This window comes from Diceros bicornis, chromosome 3, assembly GCF_020826845.1.
Source record: "Diceros bicornis minor isolate mBicDic1 chromosome 3, mDicBic1.mat.cur, whole genome shotgun sequence".
NCBI lineage: Eukaryota > Metazoa > Chordata > Mammalia > Perissodactyla > Rhinocerotidae > Diceros > Diceros bicornis.
This window is the reverse complement of record NC_080742.1, coordinates 16,352,904-16,374,109: the sequence shown is the minus strand read 5'-3', so window position 1 is coordinate 16,374,109 and position 21,206 is coordinate 16,352,904. Positions and strand designations below refer to the sequence as shown.

At 36.3% G+C, this 21,206-nt stretch overlaps 1 protein-coding gene across 1 annotated transcript in view; it reads left to right on the top strand.

Annotated features, from left to right (window-relative positions):
• Positions 1 to 21,206, top strand: part of MAGI2 (membrane associated guanylate kinase, WW and PDZ domain containing 2) — a 989,343-nt gene that overhangs the window by 411,083 nt on the left and 557,054 nt on the right. The window contains exon 3 of the mRNA XM_058524198.1: positions 7,558 to 7,677. Within this exon, the coding sequence (XP_058380181.1) occupies positions 7,558 to 7,677 (120 nt within the window). The remainder of the gene's footprint in view (positions 1 to 7,557; positions 7,678 to 21,206) is intronic.

Below are 21,206 nucleotides of genomic sequence, written 5' to 3'. Positions count from 1 at the left end.
ACCCAATCCACCCAATCAGATGATACGAAATCTATAAAGCTCACTTTGCTTTATAATCTGTCTATTGCATTGGATTCAATGACCCAACCTATATTATTTTCTTTGCTTACTTTAGCTCTATGTCTATATAAAATCATACTTCTGGATTTTCTATGATTGAAAATGAGCATAATAAAATCCAAGGCCTAGGCTGATTATGTAAAAATTGATTAGAGATATTGACCAAGAAATCTCCTGAATGTTTTTATTGGAAGCACACTTACAAATCTGGTGATAGTGTTCACACTTGCTAATGAGTAACTGACAAACTAAAGAAATGTCTTCAGGAACCTAAGAGTAAGTTAGTTAAAGGTTGAATCCAGAGGAAGTCACGGTAGCTGTCAAGATTTATTTTCTCCAGCTTGCAGTTGAGAAACACCAGAAATAAAAGAGAGAATGTATTCAGAAACATGCATAAGAAAAGAATTCAGTTTCTCAGGGTCTCACACAGTGACCCATCTGCTTAGAACACATTGACTATTAATGATCAATTCCAAGTCCATTTCTTTAGCAAATATGTGCTGAGTGCCTGCAAGGCAATGGGCACTGTAGAACTTTCAGCACATCAGAATAGATCTCAATAGATGACTGTACTGACCATGAGCTAGGTAGTAATACTTTCCTATGAGCTAATCACTGTTTTTTTAAGCATTTTACTAAAATTAGGAAATAGAAGGTTGAGGGGAAATGTGCTTTACAGTTATATTTACCACAAATGTCATGCTCTTTTCTTCCCAAGGCAAAAAGAGCAATGTTCCTTCATTTAAAAAGTATAATAATAAAAAAAATTCCATTGGCACCCCCAGTTGCCATGGTAACAAACTGACAAGTGGCCTTCTTGTGCTTTCACTATGTAGCAATAATAAGCTAGCCGTTTGGGAGCAAATTCATTCTCTTCAGACATGACTTTTGAGCAGAAGTACTGCATGCTTTCATTAACTTGTGAAGGAGGTGTTATTCATGCGGTATTTAATTTAGCAATTATTGAATGAGTTGTTTTTTTAAGAAATGAAGCAATAGGACATAAAGCAAAGACTCAATTTAGTAGCATTTCCTCTGTTTCCATTCTACTTCTTTTTCCTTTGGAGGAGTGGTCCAGAAGAAACAACAAAGAATGAAATACATAAACCATAATTTGGATAATAAAATTATTTTGGACTTCTCTAAACACCACTTAGGAAAGTTCCAACCAAATATAGAAAAGCAATAAAAGAAGGTGAGCTTCAACTTTAGCTATATGATGAATCATCAGTGTTTCCTCTTTTATTCTCCCTAGCTTCCACCCTTTTCCTAATGCTGGGTGATTACTTGTTATTACTGTTGAGTCTTGCTTCACTGTCACCTCTCTATTCATAATCTTTTGAGTTGGGAAAGTACCTATAATTAGTTCAGCATAAAAATAAGGTAAGTAACCGTTTCAGGAAATTCAACTTAACTATTTCTCCAGTCTAGATATTAATTACTTTTAGCTACAAATTACCATTGTACAGCACTTCATTACGTTTCACATTATTTGCCTTATTTTTAGAATTGTATTTCTTTCCAAAGGGGTGTTCACAGGTCACCAATTGCTTTCTCCTTCTTCAGCCAATTGCTTTCTCCTTCTGGTGCTAGTTGATTCAACGCCAACTAATATCATTTCTTCCTGGACACATACATCTAAAATCATGCTTTCTGACTCTTGTTGTTTAAAGTCCTATGCCTGCAGGTAAAATTAAATGACCCACTAATGAGGTTTTATGAGCACTTTCACACTTTTTAAATGATTCAGCAAATAGTAAAAAGCTTCTTGCCACCTAGTCCATAGGCTCTACCAGTCTTAAGTGGCTGTCTAACAAAAGACAAAGGACCCTCTAATTGGAGACCAAACCATTGTATCCCACATTTTAGCATGTAATTAAAAGAAATGGATTTATATCTCAACTTACATTTCCTTACACCCAGACAATAAAAGAGGCAATCTGTGTCTTTAGGCATAAGAACTTTTAGATTTCTAAGTGTTAGCCTGAATGAAATTAATTCATTTAAAACTTTGATTATAATAGATTCCAAAAATAAGGTACCATCAATGATGTTTACTAGAATTGTATTATTCTTAGTAGTACTGTTAATATTACTAAAGAGGAATGCAATCTTATTATCATAGTGTTCATGTCTTTACTTTTTATAATACCCTTTCATATCTATTATTTATCTCAATGCATGACAAGAAAACTGAGGGTCAACTAAATGATGTTTTAATCCAGGACCACATACCTAAAATATTAAAAAAAAATAGAATGCAGATGTTCTGAATTTCAATTCTAAGAACCTTTCTGCCACACTGTGCTTCCACCTTCTTCCTTTAAATATGAAGGGTGATATAGATATGTGTGTGTGTCTGTGTATATACTTATATACCAGTTATCAGAACCTGCCATGCACCATCATATTTATCAATCCTATGAAAATAACCTGAAGTTCAAAAATATCTATGTTGGGCACCAGTGTGTAAGCCAATTGACCTAAACTAGACCAAGCAGTATGTGAAATAAGTAAAGTTTCTCTTTAGGAATTTAATGATTCTTTCCAAAATATAACCAGGCTCTTTGTGGTTTTCCCATTGCCTCCCAAAGGTCTCCAGCCAAGCTGTTGTTCACACCTGGGCAGCCTGCAGCCCACAAGTATTGTAGATCTCTGCTTCCCTTCAGGTCCTTCACAGTCTCTCTCTTCTCTCCAAACTTTTGCTCCTTATCTAAACTAACAGTTAAAAATCTCAGTAACTGACCCACTAAATAGTCCATAGATGCTAAAGATTTTATTTATGGTCATTTAATATGATTTAACATTTTACCGCAGACTATTAACTTGCTTTTTAATTATTTTTCTTGTTTATTCTCTGTCTCTCCTTGTTAGAATGTAAACTCCATGGGGGAAGGGATCCTATTCTGTGTTATCAAAGATCTATCCCAAATATCTTGAATAGTGCTTGGCACATAGTAAGTGCTCAATTAATATTTGTGACAAGAATTCATGGAAAAAAAATTATCTGTGATGTCATCTCTGCTCTTTCAGATGACAACATTTAACATATAATCCTTTTTGAGTGCTTAATGTGTTCCAGACATTGTCTTAAGTACCTTATATGGATTATCTCATTTGTTCTTCAAGTCAACCCTTTAAAGATGCTACTAGTCTCATTGTCATTTTACTGTGAGAAAACTCGAGTTTGTAGAGGTGAAGGACCTTGCTTAAGGTAATACTGATAGCAAATGGCAGTTTCCACAAGCCCAGGCAGTCTGAGTCCATGGCTCACATTCTCATCGATTATAGCATACATTTTAAAGGTAGTTTCTGTTTTGTCAAACCAAAGAGTAATTCTAATGGAGCAAAATTTACGCTAAAAGGAAAGGAGAGTGACATATGGCAGGCCATAAAGCAAGATATTTCCTAAGGAGAAAATTCTTAGGTTATGTCCTCCCACATGTTCCATCAAAGCAAGACCATCTAATGAGACTCTACAACCTGGCATACCATGAGAGCTGACTTTTATTGTCAATAATAGAATCTGAACGTTTTCCAACTCTTTTTAACTCTCAATATTTTCCTCTCCTTGCCTTTTTCAACCCCGTCTCTTGATAAGAGATTGGACAGATAAGCCCTTTGGAGAAGGTATGTGATCAGCCTGGTACTTCACCAGGGCTAACCGGGGAGTGCAGTGATAAACTAAGAGAGGGAGGCAGGCGCACAGTGACATAGCCATTGCTTGGTCCAGGGGGCGGTGTTTGGAGGAGAGAGTGCAGAAGGGAAGGATGACACTGTGGAGTTACAGGGCATAGGATTTGCCAAATATCTGGAGATGGAGTAAAAGAGTGAGGGAAACCTCAAATGTGACTCTGAGGGAAACTTTCAAAGCACGAATAACTGGAAAAATGGTGGTGACATTAACAGAGGAGCAGGATGGAGAAAATGTGTTTTCATTATGATGTTTTCTTGAAATGCTGAGTCAGATTTGCCACCTGTGAGGGTGGAATAAGGACATTTTCAGACATGCAAAGTCTCAGAAAATGTAGCTCCCATGCAACCTTTGACAGAAAGCTTCTGACTGATGTGCTCTGCCAAAAAGAGGGAATAGACCACAAAAAAGAGACATGAGATCTGGGAAATAGGGGATACAACCCAGGGAAGAGGTGAAGTGAATCCCCTACATTGGAGCAGGTCAGAAGGCTCCAGGAGAGATTTCAATAGGATAAATTTGATGAAATATCTAATACATTTGTATATTTTGAGAGGAGATTTATCCAACAAAGAGAGTTAATTAATTGAATTATCAATTAGTGTATGGAAAATTGGAAATGAAAACATTAAATCTAGAGTAAACAAAAACTTATACAAGAAAGTATAATTAGTCAGTACACTGCAAGGTTCAGTTGGGAATAGATTTACATAGTATTATTACTGTAAACATCAGATGATAATCTAAACACAAGTTTGTTCTATTGGGAGAATGGGAGGAGGAAAGAAGGAGGAAGTGATGTGTAGAAGTGAGGGCAAAAAAGAGTTAAATCTTCATTTTCTTTACCAAGAAATCAAGAAATAATGACTAAAGCAAAAAAACAAGAGACATTGTAAATAAGTTATTTAAAGATATGCAGGTAAAGCAAAAGAATCAGCTAAAAGAATTGAAAGAATTTGCCTCTGGGATGAAGGGAAAGGTGTGTGTGTTAGGGGGGTGGGGTGATTTTTTAAAACATAACAAACCTTGTAGAATTGTTGGAATCTTTAAAATATCTGTATATGTAACTTTAATGAAAAATAAAAATGGAAGTTTGAAAGAAGGCAGAGGAGAAGGGTTTTGTCTTAGCAAGATGGATGGATGATTCCAATTAAGGGTAAAGATAATGCAGATAAAAGGAAGTAGAAATTAGGAAACTTTAGGGAATTTGACTTCAGATTATCTCTTACTTTACCAAAAAGAGAATGAACTAATGTCTTCTGCTGAAAGTCAAAGCAGTTGAGTATTAGAAAATGGTTGGATTGTGACAGAGAGGGAAGAAGACATGTATAAAAGGATTGCCAAGCGTCGGTAGAATCAGCCTGACATTAGATAACCTGAATTTGTAGGGTACTTTGTCAGTGAACATTTGTGGTTTGCTGTAGCAACTGCAGTCTATGAATGAAATAGCCAATAATGAACTTGGTGGCTTATTAAGAGTCAGGAAATAGTGAAGGTGAACTAAAGGAAAGAAGAGATTCTAGGTTGTTCCCAGTTCCTTAGTAATTAGAGAGGCAAATGAAGCCAAATTTGGGAAACATCAGGGAAGTTAGGAGAGATCAAGAGACTGGAGATTATAATTAGCAAAAAGAAAAGAATAAGAAAAGAGATGTGAGATAGATGTCAAAGATGGGAACTGCGAAGTTTGAGACTGTAGTATAGAACTTCTTCAAGCAGCAATGAGGTAGGTGAGCCCTCAGTCCAAACAGGCAGCCAGCATCAAGCAGGTCTATAGCAACAGGTGACACTGATGCAGCCACTAGGAGTCTGCATCCCTGAGGCAGGAACTCGGTCATATTGGCCTGAGGGGCAAGGTGGAGATGGAAGACCTCCCAGTGAACCAAAGTACCGATGTCTTCCCAAGAAGAGCACAACCACAAACGCATTCACTAGAATTTGGTACAGGCAAGCAACTCCACTCAAGTCCTGTGCTCATGTTGTGCTCGGAGTGCATTAACGCACTGCAAGCAGTTAATTGATCAAAGGGTGCAGCTTCTGAAATATGCAGATAAATTAGGAAGGAAAATTGAAACTTTATGTGATTTTTCTTAATGATTAGAGTGTGTTATAAATAAACAGGAAAACAAATTGATTGCCAAAAACCATGTTAATGCCCTTTTAATTCACAAGGGTTAAGTACATAAAAGTCAGGATATTGAAAGTTAAGGTTCTTATTGAAACACTAATTTGACAGCATTATGCATACTAGGTGTGGGAGGTTTATATTTTATAGCATGAAAGCAGTACGAAATATTGCAAAATGTGGCTCACTTAAATAAAATAAAATAAATTCAGAGGAAAGTCATTAACCATGATTATGGAAAAAAAATTGTTTTGCAACCGCCAAAGAAGGGTTATAAAATTTAATTTTAGACAATAATGCCTTCAAATCTTAAAAAATGTTTTCAATGCAAATTATTCATTTTTACCAAAAATCAATTTTCCTAGCACATTGTATATTCTGACATTAATTTATGCCTCTTATTTGTAGTCTGGATTTAATCCTAATAGACCACAAGGAGAACTGACTGGCTATTTTCATGGCCTAGTTGATAAATATTTCAAACAGTGAAAATAAAATGTAGGGATTCGAAATACTTTTTGTTTAGTTTATAGAGAATATGGAGGAGATTGTAAATGTGAAGAAGCCTGCCCATGTACTATCACCTTGCTAATATATTTGCCCTCTGTATATTTCTGGATACTATTTGTGTGTATGCCTTATGAGAATTTCAATCTGAACATGCAAAATGTCTTAAGTAGGTGGCATAGAAAAAGAAAAGAAGCAGCTTGAGGCGTGTTCAGGGCTGGAAGTGTACCAGAAAACAAGCCCACAGCTTTTCATATGTCTCATTTTGGTTCCCGCCTTATGAACTGGTCAGCGGGTCTGGAGCCTGAGCTCTCCAGTAGAGCTGTACTGAGCCACAGGCAGATGCTCCTGTCACCTGGGCTACAGAAGCTCCATTCACTCTACAGGTGATGCAGGAAACAGGAGTGGTGGACCCCTGCAGACCCCTGGGAGTGTGTCACCTCGCAGTTCAGTCAGAATTAAAGGCAATAAGAAAGGAAGTAAGAAGGAAGGAAGGAAGGAAGAAAGGAAGGAAGGAAGGAAGGAAGGAAACTATCTTACTAGCATTATAATTCTAACTCACTTATAATAATTACTCAATTCCATTATTATTTAATTTTTTATTTTTAAGTAATAGTAAAGATTTTGTGATCCTTTAAATCAAATATGTTATTATTTGGTGCAAACTTAACAAATGAAAACCAACAGTCCCCACCCCACCCCACCCCCAAAGGAGCAGATCATGAAAATTTAAAGATAAATTGACATTTTGCTAACATTTCTATTCTCCATTGTATTTTATGTCATAGCAAAGCAGTCTCCAGAACAATAGAGGTCCATTCATGGAAGTGAGATATGTAAATTCCTGAGCCAGCAGACTCCTGTCCCAATGTTCAAACCACCTCTTCACAAAGGACACAATGGTCTGCATTTTTCACTGAAAAATCTATGCAGCCACATTCCATGGCAATGAACTCTTTATAAGCTTGATGAAGAAAAATGCTTTGTATATTTACTTTAATCATTACCCCTTGCTATTTTCTGTTTCCAAACAAACAGAAGGACAAATGCAGACTGCCAACTCGCAGGATGTACAAACAAGTGTTATTGAATATTCAGAAATATGGTGGTATTTCTAAAGTTCAACAACAAATCACTTAGAGTCTTTCTTTTGTTTCTAATTTTCCTTATTCAGGCACCACAAGGCCACATAAGGAGGGTGAGGTCCCTGGAGTGGACTATATTTTCATCACCGTTGAAGATTTTATGGAATTGGAGAAAAGCGGTGCCCTCCTAGAAAGTGGGACTTATGAAGGTAAGCATGACTCGACTGCTAATCTATTCCTTGTTGCATCACATTTTTCTCCTTTAATTGAAATGCATTAGGACACCACCTTACTGTTTTTGGTTTGAGAGCTTTAATAAGGTCATTTTAGAAATGTATTTCCTAAAGAAAGGTTAAAGTACTTCTGGATTAATTCTACTCTTAAGATGCCGAGAAAAATGTATATGTATATTCCCACGGAAGTATCCTTGTGATTGCATCCTAAGGCTAAGCTGTAATCTTCCAGATAAATTATCTTCATCTTCAGGTAGCATCTAAGAGAGCCCAGGGCTTGAGTTCTAGTCCCGTCAGTATCTCTGTGTGGTTTTCTCCAGTTACTTCACTTCGCTGGCCTTCCCTTGCCTTCCATACAAAATGATGGAGTAGGAAAATGTGATCTGTGTGTGAACACTGAAGCTCTACCACAGTTAGCAAGACTCCTTGTGAGTCAAAGATGAACAACAGATGAAACTAACACCTTGAATGTGGGAAGGATGTTGCCGTGGAAAGAGCACTGTATATGAGCCGGAATCTGCTTCAGTTCCAAACCTGGCTTTATTATTTACCCGCTATAAATATTAAGTAACCCAGTTAGCATCTCTGAACCTCAGTAGTCTTAGCTGTAAAAGGGGAATGATAGCATTGAAAATTATAAATAAATAACAACATGTTGACATGATTGCATTTATATGCTTACGTAACATCTACATGCATATAGTTTGTCTAAGGAAATTATATACCTGTGTATGTATAATGAAATTTTAAAATAATATAACTACAAAATAGTTGAAAATAATACTTTTATCCCTACTTCTCAGTTATTATATGTATAAACTATATTTATATGTATTATTTTTAAGTCCAAAGATGAATCTAGTTTTACTGAACTGCAATTAATAATGAGTGATAGTGAAAACAAAATTCATGACATACACATTGCTCCTTAGCCCATCAAATGTCTGGGATCTGCCATCAGCAAATAAGCTGGTTTCTTAACAGTTTGGCACTCCACTTCCTCCTTCATTTACCTGTGGATGTGAAGTGGACTAAAGAACTCAGTATTTTTAAGTTGTTACAAGTATTAAAATCTCTTCTTTTACTTCACACTCCTAAGGCAATTTAGGCTGGGACATATGCCTAAATTATGGCTAAGACACTTAGTTTTGTATTGCCACATTTATAGGAAATAGGCAAAACTACCCAGGAAAAGAAAACAGTTTCATACATGAGTGTTGTTTCTTCTTAATATTGTCAAAAAAAAAAATGATAGTGGAGATTGATTGAAAATATTTTAAATAAAGAAGGTGTGTTGATCATATAAGCTGCCTTAAATTATATATGAAAAATAACTGTTTAAATTATAGAAAATAATTATATCAAAGAAGTCAGAGTAAATAAACAATAAATTTTGCAGTATATTTTTCTATGGGCTTTGTGACATTATTTCGTGGCATTTATTAGTTTGCCTGTCTGCCAATAATAATGTATTTTATTTAATTACTTTATTTAAATATCTTATTTATGTAGCAAAGAACCAGTGGCTTAACATACAGGAGCATTACAAGAGTAGTATGATTAACAATGTGACCTTTTCTTTTTGTCTTTAAAAATAAAGACTGTTTTAACTGTATAGAAGGTGAAAAAATTAAACCAAATGTTCATGTTAAATTTCCAGTATTCTTGGGATAAACTAGATGTCATGAGATTTAATATCAGCATTTTAAAATATAGCCTAGGTTAAATTTTAAGTTCCAGTTAAATTTTGAGGAAAATATGCTGAAAGCATAGAAACATAACCAAGTTTTGTGAGCCAGGGTGGGTTGTCCTGAATCTTCTTCAGACATCTTTTCAGCATTGAGTTTAGTTTGCTAAATTTGGTGCCAATTTGTTAATCGCCCCAGCATACAGAGAGCTGATCTTTGAATGATAAGGCTGATTTACATCTGTGACTTTGGGAAATCAATACCATTGTTTACAAATACACACTAGGTACTTAAATAAATAAGAAGCCCTTTTCTTAGGTCACATAACCATCTGGGTGGACACCTAGGGAACACTCTCAAATCTTAAGATCTTCACATTTTCCTACAATTAGAGTTGAAGTAACAGTAGAATTGACATTCTAATAAAAATCACTGCTACTCCTTCAAATTGTTCATAAACTAGAGTCGGGGTAACCACTTAATGTGTTATTTGTCAAGGAAACCTCAAGAATGCCTTTTCTGCTATTTGTGCTTTCAGAATATATAGAGTAACAATCATGTGCTACTCAACTAGACAAAGAAAGACCTGAGAGCTTTAATATTTGTCAAACTTTCATGATATCAATCTCTCATAAGGTTTCTTTAATAAAATCCCAGTTTGTCTGTTATATGCTCTCCCTTCTGCAGTGTTCTGGCCATAGCTCCCTTCCCCTCCTCCTTACGAGAACATTCTCATGCCTTCTCAGTAGTCTTTAGAACCCTCAGCCAGGCAAGAAAATTCATCTCTGTTATCTGTGAATACACTAAAGAAATTAAGAAGAAATTGAGTTACTCTCAGCATTCAGGTTACAGACCTGTTAACCATGTGGTGTCCTTAAGACTGCTTCCAACCCACAAACCAGAACATCAAAGCTGCTAATGCAACTGGAGGTAGGGAGATAGCCTCTGCTTCTTATTGCCCATAGTGCTTCCCAACTTGGTGTATTTCTTCTTAGAGACTGTGAACCTGTTCATTTTTTATTAGCAAAGATCAAGGAAGTCCTCTATAAAATGTCTAGTTAAGCTGCTCATCATTGAGAAAAGCAGCCTTTTAGCATTCCTGTGCTTCTCCCCCACCACTCAGTTTCAGAACAGGAAACGCCCATCTGAAAAGCAGTTGTGAGGAAGAATATATTTTTTTAAGCATTTCTCATACATATACATTTTTGTCTTATTGTCAATAATTCTAATTTTAATCCTGGTGAATATCGATAGCTAAAATGGAATTTGTCCTTTGATTAGAAACGAGATGGACTGTTTTTAATTGCAGTTCTGCCTCTTAGAAATTGGCTCAAAGTCCTTGCTCCAATTGAACAATCCTATTACTTACCAGAGGCTGCAAGGAAGGCCCTAATGTGCTTGAGTTACCATCTACAGATACGCCACACGTCCCTAGGCAAAATTTTAGCACATTCTTAAAGACTTTTTCTGCATCACTAACCCCTCACCCAGTCTAAGCACCTTATTTCAGTTTACTATACAACAGCTGCTGGATCACCTTGCATGTAAATGACCCAGAAGACTTGGTTCTGATGAACCATCTGATATTGGTAAAGAGAGTCTTTTCCATGACTTGCATGATCTCATCCTCACCTTTTCCTATTCAGTCAAGTTTAAAATTAAGTTAATAGAACAAGGCCCAGTGGTGATCCTGACAGAACTTCAAGTAACACAAAGGACACTGTGAACCTTCATGTCAGGACTGAAGGTGTAGGCTTCATGTGAAACACAGACCACAGAGCTCTTTGGATGAATGCAGGTAATTCCTTTGGAATTAAGGTCACATGCAGGTATAAGTGAGACACCAAAAGGTAGAATTAAGTGAGTAGGTCTGGTAATCTAAAGGTTAAGCAATCCACGTACCTGGAAGGAAGTAGTGTCCTTGGGAACTGTCCAAAGTGCTGAATAACCCAGGGCTCTAAATCAGTGAATCCTGCCTGACCTACTTCTTCCGGTTGTCTGGAATGTTACATTCATGATTTCACTGACCACTCACACTAGTTGTCTGCCTCACCATTAACTAACCCCATGTCCGCTGAGCTATGCCTGGATTCTCATTTCATTTAATCCATCTACTGACATCATCCACAGTCACGTTCCCGAGCAGCACTTCTGTTTAACATACCGTACTGTATTTTGATGTTGTGCTTTTAAATTGAAAGAAAGCTATTTTTCTATCTATTGAAGAAGCTATTGATCTTAAAGTTAAATATTTCCTTTGAATGGGCATAAGCTCAATTGTAATATTGCCTGGATTTTTAAGAAGACCAAATTAAGACCAGCAAATTATTTGGGCATCCGACAGAATATAGTGCGAATGTGGCACTCACTTTCACCTTAATGCTGTGGTTCCTCATAATCATTTACCTTATTATGTATGGACTTCAGCCTGCTGCAAGCAGCTCACCTAATTTCTTTTCTTTTTTTTTTTTTGTGAGGAAGATTGGCCCTGAGCTAACATCTGCCAATCCTCCTCTTTTTGCTGAGGAAGACTGGCCCTGGGCTAACATCCATGCCTACCTTCCTCCGCTTTATATGGGACGCTGCCACAGCATGGCTTGACAAGCAGTGCGTCAGTGCGCGCCTGGGATCCGAACCAGCGAACCCTGGGCCGCCACAGCGGAGCGCACACACTTAACCACTTGCGCCACCGGGCCGGCCCTCACCTAGTTTCTTAAACAATTTTACAACAAGGACTGTGAAATTCAAGTTTTCTCCCATCTGCACAAAAAAGACCGCTGTCCTTCCTGGTGTAGAACATAAAATTCTATAAAAATTTAAGTATTTTTTTTTATAATTTTATTTATTTATTTATTTTTTCCCCCAAAGCCCCAGTAGATAGTTGTATGTCATAGTTGCATATCCTTCTAGTTGCTGTATGTGGGACACGGCCTCAGCATGGCCGGAAAAGCGGTGCGTCAGTGCGCGCCCGGGATCCTAACCCGGGCTGCCAGCAGCGGAGAGCACGCACTTAACCGCTAAGCCATGGGGCCAGCCCAAAAATTTAAGTATTAACCCCAAGTAATATTCTAGGAAAATAAGTCAAGCACTCCTATGATGAAAGAAAAGATATGACAAATTTAACATAACCCTATTTCATTTTACTAAAATCAACATCAGTTGTTTTTTTTAGCATGACCTCCATGTGTTTATTATTGACAATTTGAATCTCTGTTCTTAATCAAGATAGCATTGAGTCATAAAGAGATACTCCATCCTAAGAAAAATCATTATTGGTACTATAAATAGTCTTGAGAAAAGCCATTCTTCTATCAGTACAAGTTTCTATCCACTGAAATGTAGATAATGTTTCCTGAAGGGCAGATCAATACTTAAATTGATGCTAAGATTGTTGTCATTCCAGGAGACCAAAATGAGATAAAATTTCTCTTTTTTCCCTTTCCCTTATACCCTATTACAATAGAAAATTTTTACTATGTAAGTTATAACCTCTAAGACAACAGTAGATTCTTAGAGCTTGCAGTTAAAAGGATCCAGCTGTTATTACATATCCAGATTGTAACATTTTTTTCTTTTGATACTTGCTTCTTTTTCTTTCTTTTGGCAATATTCCTACTGTGGAAGATTCTAAGCCATGCATTTGGGTGTTCATTTTAGGAACACTAAACATTTCCACATAAAGCTCACTAAATGTTTGACCAGTAGAGGAAAAACACACTTAGTAAAGTTTTACACCCCTTTGAGATCTTATAATGCCAGTTGTTTTTCTGTAAGTGATTCAATTTGTGTTCAGAGCTGTTGACTGAGTGTATGAATCTTGTATGCTGCTTTGCTCCTGTGTAAGGCACTAAGACTGAAAGTGTTATTGTGCATTAATATGTGACAAAATTCCCCTTTGGTTTGCGACTTTTGTAATAAGCCCAGCCTTTTCCATAATATGTAATACAAATGCCTATTTCTAAGGACTTTTTCCTCCCAAAAGAAACTAGAAGGAATGGACCAAGCAATTAATTAACTAATTTAATATTATCATATAAATTATAACTTAAAGATTAAAATCAAGGAAAATAAAATAACTTGTTTGCTATTTCCTAAAGTACAACATTAGCCAGTTTACTGTTAGTTCTACACATTTTTGTTCAGTTGTAGCTGAAAGGAACAGAAACAACCTTCTGGAAGTATATTATTAAAATAAACCCAATATTCATGGGCGTGGGACTGACTTCTTGAACTCTCTCACAACCCATAATAATATTACGTAAAGCCTTGGTTTCCAAAACTGTGATATTCAGGGTTTAATTCCTTTCCCTCAAGCTCATGTCTTTAATTGCAATGATTTTCTAACTCCTGTACACATCACCTATAAATTTTTATCTGAAACAAATTGAGACTTTACTTGAAAAAAGATATCGTGCCCCTCATTTAGTGAGAAGAAAAAAAATGCATGACTTAAAAAATGTTACTTATATTTCTCTCCACTGCTTCAACAAGCAGAACCTACCTGCCTTTGCTGATTGGGTGAATATCTTCAAATCCTCTGAGTTGTTTTTCTGAGTGGGCAAAAAAATGGATAACAATATTGATAATAAACATTTCATATTTTTTATGTGTATATTGCTGCAGCTATGAATATATATTGAGATATATTCACAGGATCTTACAATTCCATGACTTTCAAAGACAGTAAATTTACTTATTCCATAGGAGGCACATGAGAGAGTCTTGATAAATTGATACAACAGTCTTCTACATGAGAGTCCGTATTTCTCTGAAGTAACATCGACATAATGATGGTCAGTGGCTCTTACCATTAGTCTTAGACATATAGACCTTCCCAAAGGAGAAATTTTATTTACCCCAGTTTTCTCAGTGGTGCTCTAATGTCCCCTTCCTGTCAAAGTTCCAAAGGAGAAAGGTAGTTCCTATCTCCTTTCAGAGACTTGTTTCATACATCAAAAATTTGAAAACTATAACCCAACATCCTACTCTACAAAAGTCATTTTTGTATCCGAATTTCAAATCTGAAAAATAAAACTTCCTGAGACATTCTTTCCTTGTATCTTCTATACTCCTGATCTGAGGGACAGAGGAGTCTAGAATCTAATTGACCATGTATCTGTTATTTCTCTCAGGAGGAATAGAAATCATAAAAAATAGAAAAAACAGTGCCCTAATTTTTATTGCTAAGTAAGTCCTTTATTTCAGAACATCAATCTCGATCTCCAGCAAAGTTACAATAGATATAGATGGCTTTATGAATTGTTTTTATAAACTGCATCTTTCATTCAGACTGTGCACAAAAACAATATCTGAAACTTGAAGCCTCCATTGATCATGCTGCAAAGTAGGCAGATAGACTAAGTTCTCTGACTAAAAATTATGAAGTAACAGTTCTCAAAACTACCCTGCTGGCCTGTGTTTTAAGAAAAATCATGTTGTAGAAGATTCACACCATATGAAAGCTCTTCCTTGTGGGAGGCTTGGAAACTCTGGCAATTATGGAAAATCATTTATAACACTAGATTAAATTTTAGTATACTGAAGCAGTCAGTCCCTCCTTATATAATAATCAGTTCTCTTAGATCTGTTGCAGGCAGATTATGTACGTAACCACCAGATAAAACCAGGATCAAGTGGTCAACATAGCTTGGCTGCATGGGACTGTTTCCATTAAAGACTCTACAAATGTGAATTTTTAGGAACTAGTAAAAACACAAATTGATACTAGTTACTAGTTATAACAAAATGGAAGGTTTGACTTAGACTGTCTTCAGCCTATATATATATTAGCTGTGCTGGCCTCTTTTCTGTTCCTCGGACAGAACAAGCACATTCCTACCCACGTGGAATCTAGCATTTGTCTTTTCATTTTCCTCGACTGCTTGTGTTCCAAATAACCACGTGTTCCTTTTTCTTACTTTGAAAACTCTTACCTGACAGCCTTATCCAAAATTGCGCCTACTGACCTTCTCCATCCTCTTCCTCTGATTTATTTTTCTTTATTGTACTTGCTTTAATTGAACATATATTCTATGTCCATTTGTTTGGTTATCGTCAGTATCCACCCACTTAAATTTAAACTTAAAGACTTCAGAAAATTTGTTTGGATCACTGCTAATTCTCGAGCTTAGAGTGGTCTCTGGCAACTAGGAAGCACTCAATGAATATGAGTTGAATGAATGAATGAATGCCCAGGTTCCTTCCTGAAACCCAACAATGGGAACCCCTTAGTCCCCACATAAAAGTTCAGCCTGGCCTGAGACCCTGGGACACATCCGGGACACATCCACTTCCTAATTCAAATACTCTAGGTCAATAGTTTGGAGCTGCAGAATTAATTTGGCCTCAGAATCCTGTCCTAGATTAACCTTGTATCGTAATTGTAATAATTTTGTTCTTGTCTTAATTCTTGTGATTAACCTCATGAGTCCCTGTTCTAAGTTCTCATACAAGTTTCTCTCTCAGTACCCTACAAACTATAACACTTTCTCCAGAATTTAGTTCTTCTCTTGCTATGGCCATTCCTCACAGTCTGGTTTTCTCTACAGTAATTCATGGTACATATGTCAAATTACTCAAACTCTAAACCCAGTAGATTGTCAACAAAACCATATCTCCCACTAACTCCCCTCCCAACCCAAGTTCCATTGACTGTACCACCTAACTACTTCTTGGACTAATGGTAATTACCCTTTCCTATAACCCCTGTGTTTGTTCATGCTCTCTTTATTTTTTTCCAAAAGTATTACAAAGATGTTCTTGATTTCTCTACCTGTAGTACAGAAAGTCAGTGGAGAGTTGGAGAACAGAAGCAATGAGGCCAAACCAATAGGAGAGATAGAAAGCTCCTGGGATAGATTGGAAAATATGCAAATTCAGAAAGTTATTTCAAAACAAAGGAACTAGAATGTGTGTTCTCTCACTAAAGAAATGTAACGGCATTGTAATTAACGTGGTCATGTGATGCTTGGAATTTATTAGGTATTTCACTAACATTTTCTGGCTGGTTTTCAATAAACTGTAAGGGAGCACGAGTTTGTTTAGTATTCTTTTATTCTTAGGAGAATTAACGGAAAGGAAATGGAAATAACATTTTATTAGATTATTAATTATACACTGCTAATAAGATTTCTACACTCCCCTCACTTCTCTCTTTTTTTCTTTTTACATTAGGGTGGCTTTAAATTTTCTTATAGTATATGAAAGTTTGATTCCTTTCACTAAGCAGTTAATGGATAAGATGATAAATCTGAAAATTTCATATTTTGAATTTGAATACTGATGGTAACAAATACTTAACACAATATAAGGAGTCAATAAGCGAAAAGTTTTAAACAATATACAGGAAGCTTAAACTGAGAGGAACTTTATGATGATGAGTAGCTGAAAGGAAAAAACTGGATTTAAAATTTCCAAATGAGTTTTGTTTCCTTTTCTCCCCTACCTCCATGCCATATCTGAGGATATTATAGCAAAGGGCATGCATTTGGCTAGAGAAACCTGTCTTTTGGCCCTGTGACCTGATGATACTGGAGGGTTATTTCCCAAAGGGATCTCTTTCCTCTGGGCTAACCCACAAGAACAAAAAAGTTTCTCCAGGTCAGGTCCTTCAGGATCATTTCCAAGAGGATTAGATATTTCTGATTTTCTGCTCCCACTCTCTGAGGGTGAGAGTAAATTGTCTCCAGAAAAATCTTTTGGTGCAGCTTTCTGGTTTCCCTGGAGGTGAAGCAAGTGTTATTATACTTGGACTGAAGTGTAACCCATTGCAACAAAGAGCAGTCCTATCATTTCTACCTTCAAGGATGTCCAGGAATACTCATTTTCAAATAATATTCGCAGCTTCGGTAACCTTAACTTCTCTCCTCCCTCCTCCCCTATTTTCCCTCAATTTAAGAGTCGCATTTATGGTAAAATGTAGCAGTAAATTAGAAGGTGATGTGTGCAATGGTTTATGTAAGGGGGTGGCGGGTGGAGACTCCTGGAGGCAGGCACACTGACAGCCTGACAGTGACTGAGGACAGGGGAAAAATACAAAAAGTATGCAGAAGAAATTAAAAAAACGGAGTCATCTGGGGTCGTTTGTTACAATGGGAGCACTCTTCCATCTCCCAGAGGACAGCAGAGGATTGCAACGCAGCACAGCTATTGATTTTCCTAGTAATGACCCTGAGCTATCCAGAAAAGGTTAAGTTATATGCAGAAAGGTAATATTTGAGAAAGATTTCCTTCAAAGGTGATTAAAATTTAAAAGTTTGAACTTATGAAGGGAAAGGCTAGAATATTGACAAATAGAATACCACATTCTCTGAAAATGCCAAGCAAATGAGATGCATCTCTTGGTATGAAATATGTTAACCATCCTCTGTCTAGAAGCTATCTATAATATGTATTCAAATTAACGCTTGATTAAATTGCTCAATAATTAATTTATAAATGCATTCTATAAATGCAAAGAAACCTGGTGTTCTTATATGCCCAAAACAATCTAAGCATATGTAAATATACTTAAGAAAAATGACTAGATAGTTTCCAATTATAATGAAGTTGGAAACTACATTCTCTTTGGCCCCAATAATGTTTGCCATTTTTTTTAGTCAGAAATTCTGTACATTGTATATTTGCAAAGCAACCTAATGAATGTGCTAGATTTAAAATTGATCTACAAAACTCTTGGTGCATTACCAAATTGTTTAAAATTAATGTATTAATAAAATGCAGATTTACAAGTTCATCCATTCTTTTTTTAATCTTAGCATAATAGTAGGTTGATTTTTTTTTACCTTTTGAGACACTTACCTGACCCCCAAGGATCTTAAGGAGTGAAGCTGCAGACCACTTTCTCAAAGCCCATGTTTACAGTTAGGGAGGATATAATACATCATTATCTTGGTTTATTTTCATGAAAAGTCCACATTCAGAGAGTGTTATATATACTCATCTTAGAAGCAAAATATATTAATTAGAAGTTAAAGCTATTTTACCCTGGGTAGCTTTCTTGCCCCATTATATTATCACATTTGCCCTTCATGTTCATGGTCCTGCCTTTGTGCTAACCTTCATTTTAGTACTCTCCTTGTTTCTTTGTTTATTTTTAATATTTAGCTCCTGTCATATTTTCGTTCTCTCACAATTTCGATTTTCTTTTTACTGATCTTTCAAGTGTTTTGTTTCTACCAAAAGCTCATTGACATTATTTGTTTTCTTTATGTTGCTTTGTTTATCCTTTGACTTCTGCTGAAAATTGAGAATCCTATGTGTATTCTCTACTATATTCATACTGTATATCCTAAAAATCCTCCCCTATTGGGACATGTTACATTTTATACTTCTGTTGGTCTTATTTCTTGGTTTTGGCTGTTACATTTCAATAGTTTTTTTTCACCTGTATAGCTAGAGGGAACAACAATGAGAATAATGGAGATGATATTTACAAATGTACCCTCAAGGCAGTGGCTCATTGTTGAATACAGCAGAAATTTAACTAAAATGACTTCTCTGTCAGGTATAAGAAGCAACTCTGTCTTAGAAATGGACATACTCACTGGTGTTGTGTTGAAACGAAAGTTGTGTGGTTTGGCATGTTTCACTCAAAAACTGATACAATTTACACTGATTTGCCACACTTTCTATGTTATTACATAAGCCCAGTGGTACATTGCCATCTGCCCTGTTGGCAAATGGGTCCTACATACTTCCCATTTGCCTAAATGAAACTAATCATTTCAATTGATATTTTATCTTCATCATTTAATAAATTATATCATATCCTTGTAGTTCCGAAAATATGACATTTTCCTCTTTTATAATTCTTTAATCTTCAAATTCTCATCCATTTATGTAGGCAGGCCTTCTTAGTAGTAATTAGGAGGCTGCCGGGGGGAATAAAAATGTCTCTGAGTATGCAAAGATATTGAGCTAACAGAGAAAGAAATCTACTTTATTTTCATTTATTATTTTTTCTCATTTTATTTTTAATTTAAAATTTTACTTCATTTCTAAACCATCCCCTGTTAATGCTCATTCTCAGCTCAACTAATCACATTCCCTGTATTCTTGTTGCTTATTATTTTCTATTCTTGGGTATCCTTGTTATTGATTTAATTCTATTATATACAATTTGAGATCACACTTGCTTCCTGGTAGACTCCTATAACTTCTTATTACAGAATAGGACTCAGAAATGTTATTTAATAAAATTATTTATATTCCTCCAACATGGGTTTCCAGTTACTCAAAAAGTGTTTTTGCTTTTCATGTTTCATTTATATTTTATATAACTCCTCTATTATTGAAAAAATGTATCCTAATGGTATCTACTTGTCAGAAACAATAATAGAGGTAGAAATCATATAGGAGTGTAGGGAAGCATTCCCAAGAGTGAATGAAAGTAGATTACGCTGCCTCAAACTAACAAAATATTGATCAAGATCTTGTCAAAGGTAACAAAATACATTAAATATGAGCATGAAAATATTGAGATGGCAGGTTGAGCAGCTAGAATTGGGTTATGAAGGGAAGCTGCTGGGGGGAAGGGATGGCCAGGGTGCTGGAGAGAGAATGGACTTTGACAGGCCCTGCTAAGGCAAGGCAGATTCAAGCTGCAGAAGAGTCATTCGCAACATTTTTATGCTAGCAATCCACTTTCAAGTACAAGAATTGTTGGCAGTGCACTTGAAGGAATTAAATACAAATACAATACCACACTGTTCAGAGATGGGTGATTGTCTGATGGAGTTGTTTGCATCCCAGGCTGCATCTGTGTGTTCTAGAAAGTTCTCATCTCTTTGATGTCAACTAAACCATACCACCATGTCCATCACATCTTCTGACAAACAACAGTGGAACAGAATCTGTCCTAATTTGCAGCAAAAAATAAGTTCTAAACATGTATTAAAATGCAGAGGATAGCCAGTGAAGGGTTGCAGCGTTCTAGGGAATCAAGGCATTGGCAGGGAACCACTGTGGCCTAGAGGAAGCCAGAATTGTTTGTCAAGCATGCAGTTGAGGCCTGGGAATTGCAAGTCCAAATGCGGGTCTTGGATTTGCCATGAACTTGGTGTTGGACGTTTACGACAGGGATATAGGAGAACATGAGCACTGTATTTAAATGACTGATGAAGTGCACATGGTAGGGAAATGAGACTCGTTCTCTGTGACCTTAAGGAGTGGAACTAGCACAAATAATAGATAAAGAAACCAAGATTGTGGCCTGATATTAAGAAATTCTTTCTAATAGCCGGGGCTGATGAAATAATAAACTGAATGCATTGGTAAGTAGTTGCTGGGGTTGCCAAACATGGACTAAGTTTGAGTTCTCTTGGCAGGGATGGTCTGAAAGGGATACACGCATGGACATATATTTGGATTGAAATAACTACAGCCTCAAAACATCAAAAACAATACTAGATGTGATGGTTAATTTTATGTGTCAACTTGACTGGGCCATGGGACGCTCAGATATCTGGTTAAACATTGTTTCTGGGTGTCTGTGAGGGTGCTTCCACAAAAGATTAGCATTTGAGTCGATGACTTAAGTAACGCAGACAGCCCCCCCCCCCCAATGTGGGTGGGCATCACGCAATCTGTTGAGGGCATGAGTAGAACAAAAACAAGTGAGACTACATCAAATTAAAAGCTTCTGCACAGCAAAGGAAACAATCAACAGAGTGAAAAGACAATCTACAGATTGGGGGTAGTATTTGCAACCATGTATTGAATAAGGGGTCAATCTCCAAAATATATAAGGAACTCCTGCAACTCAAGAGCAAAAACAAAAACCTAATAACCCAATTAAAAAATGGTCTATGAACTTAG